General features: G+C 45.6%; 1 protein-coding gene across 1 annotated transcript in view; it reads right to left on the bottom strand.

Annotated features, from left to right (window-relative positions):
* The window catches only part of LOC104528941 (TOX high mobility group box family member 2-like), a gene marked incomplete at its 5' end in the record, with an annotated part of 11,659 nt that overhangs the window by 595 nt on the left and 3,984 nt on the right, over positions 1–7,080 (bottom strand). Inside the window, one exon of the mRNA XM_010173098.1 lies at positions 6,750–6,880. Within this exon, the coding sequence (XP_010171400.1) occupies positions 6,750–6,880 (131 nt within the window). The remainder of the gene's footprint in view (positions 1–6,749; positions 6,881–7,080) is intronic.

The raw sequence follows: 7,080 nt of genomic DNA, 5'->3' as shown, positions 1-7,080 counted from the left end.
AGCCCTCACATCAGCCTGGTGGCCTCCTCTGGACTTGTTCTAACTGCTCCAGGTCTCTCTTGTGATGGGGGCTCCAGAACTGGATGCAGTACTCCAGGTGGGGTCTTATAAGAGCGGAGCAGAGGGGGAGAATCACCTCCCTTGACCTGCTGCCCACGCTTCTCTGGATGCAGCCCAGGATATGGTTGGCCTTCTGGGCTGCAATTTTAGTTCTTCCTGAATTTCAACAATAAGGGAGAAGATATAAATTCCTTCCTGTGGCTTAATTTCTGCTCTTGCCAGGGCTGCTGAGAGGACAACTCTGGATTTCCTTGCAAAGCAGGTGAGTGTGATGCTGGTACCAGCTCCACCATCGTGCTGTGGAGCTGTGCCTGGCATCAGCCCCTTGGCCACCGGTCCCCTTCTTCATCACACACTGTCCTTAGGCTAAACCATGGAGATTGGGAGAATGTACACTTACTTTTGGATAAAATGTGTTATTCTGACACTGCGTAAGGAGTAGGGGGGGTCTCAAAAATATGATTGAGAGGCTGTCCTGGTTTCAGCTGGCACAGAGCTAACTTACTTCTTAGTAGCTAAAATAGCTGGATTTTGGTTTCAGTGTGGGATTTGTTATGAGAAGAACGCTGGTAACATGATGATGTTTTCAGTTCTCATTGGAAGATGAAGGACTTTCCAACCTCCCCGTGTTTTGCTGGTCTGCTGGTGCAAAGGACTAAGGTGGGACACAGTAAAATCAGCAAATCCAGACTGGCATTTGGCTCTGCCAATGGGTTATTCCATATCATATAATGTCATGTTCAGTATATTAACGTGGGTCGACTGGGATGCTCGGGCTCTCAGCTCGGGCTCTCTTTCTTATGAGACCCGCAGTTTTGGTTTCAGCATTTTTGTTCCCCTTGGATTGCTCTGTGGGAACGGGCTGGCCATTGGTTGATGGGCGGTGAGCAATTGCACTGTCCATCACTCATTTGTTTATTATTCATATATTACCAATACATTAATTATTATTTATTAATAATGAATTATAGTTATTCACAATATATTATTAATTAATAAAGAATAATAATTATTTTAAATAAATTATCAATACATTAAGATATCATTTATTATTAATAATAATTTATTATTTTATTACCATTATCATCATAATTATTTAAAGTTTTATTTTATTCCATTTATTAAATTGTTCTTAACCTACAAGTTTCCCTACCTTTACCCTTCCAATTCCCTCCCCTTTTCCCTGGGTCGTGGAGAGTGAGTGAGCAGCTGTGTGGTGTTTGGCTGCCAGCCAGGTTAAACCACCACAGGGGCTTATGCTTGAAGATGCTTTTGGGTGTCCAGGAGGACTTACAGAAGTTTGATGGCTGAAGAGCATGGGGGCAGGAGATACCACCTGCTCAATGCCTCTCTTCTCCTCTCCCAAAATAAGTACAAATAGTACAAATCAGTCACCAGGAAGTCCTGCAAGACAGCCCAGATGCATTTTTTGCAGGACATAGTAGAGAGAGGAGTGGCTGAAGTCCCTCTCCCCTGGCTGACATCCTATGTGGGTTTTGCTCTGAAATCCAGGCATTTTAATGGCTTTTATCAGCTACAGTGACCTAATGGAAACATTGTTGGTTCTATAAAGACATCTTGGCCTTAAAAGGTGGTGAAGAACATTAGGAAGATCTGGGAGATTCTGGTGTGGGTGTGCTTATGAGTGGAATAATGGGGAAACAGCAGACAGCAGGGTAACGCTGCTGCTGAGAGAGCCGTCTTCTGATAGAGCGCTCGAGAGTCTGCACTTCGATAATCTCCACATTTTATAATCTGCATTTAAAATGCAGAGTCTTCCCTACTCCACTCAGCCAAGATTTAATGCCATGGAGCAGCAGTGAGGTATTCCAGTACTAAAACTTCATTAATTTTACAAAATATGCTGCAGAACATTTCCTAGTTCATTACAAAGTATTCCCATAAATAATTGAATCCAAACTAAGTGCACTTGTGATGGTTTATCCTCGCCTTCTTACAGTGTTTGCTCCTTTAGTTTCTGATTTGGAAAATTCCCCCATTTGGAGAGGATCACTTCATCGTTAGCAGGAATTAGTGAGGTTGTAATTGTCCAGATGAAGTGGCTGTAGGTGGTTTTGTTCATCTGGATGAGGCATAACTGAGAGTGTCCCGGGAAGAGGGGAGAAAAGGTGCTAAATGATGGTACCCAAAAAGAACCTAATCCATGCCTTGCAAATGAAAGGAAGGACACAGAGAAGGATGATCTGGTTCAGTAGTGGACAGGTATGGTTGGACTCAATGCTCTCAAAGGTCTTTTCCAACCAAATGATTCTATGATTCTATGAATCCAGTTCAGTGTTATCACCAAAATACCTAAATACGAGGAGAAAAAATGTAAAGGAAACCCGGAAGAGAACTTTGGTATGGAAAGAGTTGTAAACAGAAGACAGGACAGAAAAAATGAGTGAAGTCCTTCAAGGAATTAAGAAAGATTTGGAAGTGATTGTAAACCAAGCTGCACCCTTGCCACAGGTGAGGTAGTTCCCTTGGAGAAGGTCACTGCAAACCCATCCCAGTGGGTGCCTGGGAAAGAGCAAGTGTGAGAATAAGGCTGTGAGGTGAGGGAGAGGGGGGACTACACGAGTAGTTTGTGATGTGATGGAAAAAAGCAAGAAAACGGTACGCTGCAGTTGCCTGTGGGAAGTGATAGTCACATACCAAGCAGGAACTGAGAAATGCTGCCCGTGTCTTTGCTAGCAATCTAGGACAGCTTGGGCTCAAGCCCAGAAAGAGCTAGGAAAATTGGATGGAAGTCAGTGAGCACCAAATCATTAAGAATGGGAAGAGCATGAGCTAAGACACATTGAAAACTCTCTAACATGGCTGATTTATGAATTAAGGAGTGTCTGCTCACAGGATCCTAGAATTTGAGGGGCATAAAGGAAGATGTGTCATGTAATGGCATTTTAACTAGTACTGATAGGCTGGGAAAAAACTCAACCTGCAGCAGTTCCCTTATTAGATGGAGAAGGGCTGAAAGACAACCTCGTTAGTTTTTCAGAAATTGTCTGGATGACAAACACAAAAGAAAATGTAGGACTGTGAGGTTTTGCCCCAGCTAAGCCAGTGCCAACATGTGTTAGAAGCTGAAGAAATATCAAAGTCAGACATGAAATAAAAATCCTATCCAAGCCAGGACTGCCTGTGTGTGCTGGGGAGGTTTGGTACAATCCTCTTTTTCAGGAATTAGATTAGAATTTAGATTGGATATTAGGAAAAGTTTCTTTACTGAAAGAGTTGTCTAGCATTGGAACAGGCTGCCCAGGGAAGTGATGGAGTCACCATCCCTGGAGGTGTTCAAAAAAACGTGTAGACATGGCACTTCAGGACATGGTGGTGTTGGGTTGATGGTTGGACTTGATGATCTTGGAGGTCTTTTCCAACCTTAATGACACTCTGATTCTATGACTCTTAGGAATTTGGGACTCTACAGCTGAGCCACATCCCTACAGAAAATAATGCTTTTTCTTTCCAGCCAGTTGCTGATTTTGCTTCTCAGAGTGCTGCTTTAATTGCAATTAAGCTGAACGCAGTTTTGAGGTTGAAATGGGCAATTACATGATCCAGAGACTTCCCGATTATACCTAAAATGGTGCTGATGAATCAAACCCAACAAGATCTGCCTTTATTGCTGCTTTGATAAAGCCCTGCTGATTGCTGGGGCCATTCAGGCACAGAGCCCACCCTGCCCAGCTCACAGCAGGGGAGGAGCCCAAGGGTAACTCTGAACGTCACCTGCAAATTAGTGCAAAGTACATTGGAGAAAGCAGTATAGACAGGACGATGATGAGAACCAGCTCATCTCTTTTCTCGACATGAGTGTAACGCACCAGGGCGGCAGTCCTACATACGTGTGTGGATGCTACGAGCGATGCAGACTGAGGCAGCAAGTGCCAGGGGCGGGAGGTGATGGCACTGATGACACACCAGGCTTTACAAGAAAATGAGAGCAAGACAGCTTTGAATCATAGAATCCTTTGGTTGGAAAAGACCTTTGAGATCATCGAGTCCAACTGTACCTGTCCACTGCTAAACCACATCTCCGAGCACCTCATCTACTCGGCTTTTAAATCCCTCCAGGGATGGTGACTCAACCACCTCCCAGGCAGCCTGTTCCAGTGTCTGATGACTCTTTCAGTCCTGACATCCAATCTGAACCTCCCCTGGTGCAACTTGAGGCCATTTCCTCTTGTCCTGTCCCTTGGTCCTTGGTTGAACAGACCCACCCCCACCTCTCTCCACCCTCCTCCAAGGGACTTGGACAGAGCCAGAAGGTCTCCCCTCAGCCTCCTTTTCTTCAGGCTCAACAACCCCAGTTCCCTCAGCCGGGAACTCATCACACTTGTGCTCCAGACCCTTCCCCAGCTCCGTTGCTCCGTTGGGAGCTGGGCTGCCAGCACCTCGTGTCTCTAGTCACAGGAGCTGGGCTCCTTCCTTAACAGAGCCGATGGCATTTTTTGGTGCACTAAGCACTCCCTGCAGTACTGATCTATATCCATCTCAGTTCATTGCTATAATCTACTCTAGTAATTATCTGGAAGTCTCTGCATAATCTGTCTGGCTTTAGAATGATTTTTTTTTCCAGGAAGCTGCGATAAACCCATGAAATTCAATATTTCTGCTGTGACAAAGGCATGAAATGCATGAGCTTTGATCATGAATTGCATGGGTCCTCTGCTTACAATACGGCGCTCCAGCCAGATGTCACAGAGCTTGTTTTAGCAACACAAAAGCCAATCCTGACCACCACAGCAGCGTTTCATCTGCTTCTAAAGTGCCCTGACTTTTCTGCCAGGCTTTGTCCAGGGAATCAAGTGTTTTCCCTGATGATCCCATAAGTAGTGATGTTTATTTTTAAGGGGTGCTAATTTCTGTGGGAGCTGCCTCTGCTCAGCACCTCTGGAAACTGGGATCCCTGTGCCATAACTTTCCAAGCAGCTTCAACTTTTTGCCCACAGCATCTGTAGTGACTTTTATCATTAAATCGCAAACAGGTTCTTCCTTTTGGGTTGTCTCTGTTGCAGAGACTTAAGGAAGCACCAGACAAAGGTCTTTGGCAGAGCCCAGAACAATCCACGTAGCTGAGCACCCCCAGGCAGGCAGACTGCAGCGATATTCTAATGGCTCAGCAAGTTATTTATTTCCCTGAAAGAAATAAATGTCTGTACAGTCTGTGCCCAGCCCAGCAATTGTAAGTGCACTGCTGGCACAGACAGGAGCTGTGCTCTGAAAAGGCTGGGAGCTTTCTATTATCTCCAGTGAAAGCACTGTGCTCCTGTACTTCAAGCAAATCAAACAATACTCAGAAGCTACCAAGCTTCCTGCCCTACCTGCTCTCCCAGCAAACCATGTGCCTGCTTCACAGAGCACAAGACCAGTGGATTAGGCAGAGGTTGGAAATGGCTTTCACACCCTTCCTGTTCCCCAGCTTTGAGACTATCCTGATGTTTTTATTTATTGGGGAATTTGAGCAGACCTTCCTGCTGGCACATTCATGCCAGAGCTTGTAGGGTGTGTCCTGGTTTTGATGGGATGGAGTTAATTTTCTTCTGAGTAGCTAGAATAGCTGTGGTTTGGTTTCAGTGTAGGATCTGTTATGAGAAGAATGTTGATAAGGTACAGATGTTATTAGTTGCTGCTGGAGCCCAAGGACATCATGTTTTGCCAGTTTGCAAGTGCACAAGGACTGGGAGGGGGAAGCGCAGTCATTAGCAAAACCTGAAATTGGCATTTGGCTCTGCCAATGAGATATTTCATATCATATCTCATTATGTTCAGGATATCAACCAGAACTGACTGAAAAATGGGTGGATTCTCTCGAGGATCGCTTGGCCTCACTCTTCCAGGATTGTGGTTTGGGTTTGGGGACCGTCTCCGCTCTGGGATCGCTGGCTGGGACAGGCTGGGCATCCCTCAGCGGGGGGTGAGCCACTGCACTGAGTATCACTCATTTGTGTATTCTGTTATTACTGTTGTTATCATTAATATTTTGTTTCAATTAGGAAATTGTTTTTATCTCAACCTGTGAGTCTCCTTGTCCTTATCCTTCCAATGCTCTCCCCTACTCCCTGCCCAAGAGTGAGAGAGCAACTGCGTTTGGCTGCAGCCAAAGGGGTGAAACCACCACAGGGCATAAGAGGGAAGGTCTGTGCAGAAGACAGTGGTCTTTTCCTGCAAGGTACAGGGGACTGGAGCATTGTGTGGCTCTTGGGAGGATGAAGCTTTGTGCTCTACAGTGGTTGAACCCCAGTACTGATAAGGGACCATTGCTAGAGACAACTAGAGGAGGTTGTGGCCTCAGTGATAAGGGCAATCACTAGGAACAGAAGGACACTGCTTATGGACATGGACATCCTTAAATCTCCAGAGGCTCTGCTTGGAAGACTGGGCTTCCCTGTCTTGCTCTAAAAGGACATGTCAAACTCATCCACTCCTAATGAGATGGAAACACCCCCACCCCCAAAAAAAGAACACCTCTTCATTACTAATGAAGAATTTATCTGTGATTTTTAAGCTACTTCCTTCCATAGCATGACTTCAGTGAGCCTGCAGAGGAAACCTTGAGCTTCATTGCCCATAATTAGCCAAGCAACTTGCTGTACATTTCAGGGCAGATTCTCAGCTGTCGTACACTGTGACAGTTCAGATAACAGAAAGCACGTTAGCAATGTGCTGTTTTGTCTACTGGCCTGCAGTGGTTGATCCCACACTCTCTGCTGGGGTAGTCGTTGTCCCACTCAGTGCTTCCTGGAGGGTTTGATGCCCCAGGTGAACGGGGTCCAACACTGTTTTGAAACTCAGACGAAATATGGGAGAAATCCTGCAAGGTGGAAAGGAAAGGAAGGGTTACAGGAGTACAGACAGCAGGAGAAACAGCACATCTAATACTACTGCAGAAATATGTTTCCATGCATTGCCCCAAAAATGTGGCAGCACAGGGAGAGCCCCAGGGACATAGAATCATAGACTGGTTTGGGTTGGAAGGGACCTTAAAGATCATTCAGTTCCAACCCCCCTGCC

Source organism: Antrostomus carolinensis, unplaced genomic scaffold (assembly GCF_000700745.2).
Source record: "Antrostomus carolinensis isolate BGI_N321 unplaced genomic scaffold, ASM70074v2 scaffold12308, whole genome shotgun sequence".
NCBI lineage: Eukaryota > Metazoa > Chordata > Aves > Caprimulgiformes > Caprimulgidae > Antrostomus > Antrostomus carolinensis.
The sequence above is the reverse complement of the archived record's forward strand: the minus strand, read 5'-3'. Positions and strand labels throughout refer to the sequence as shown.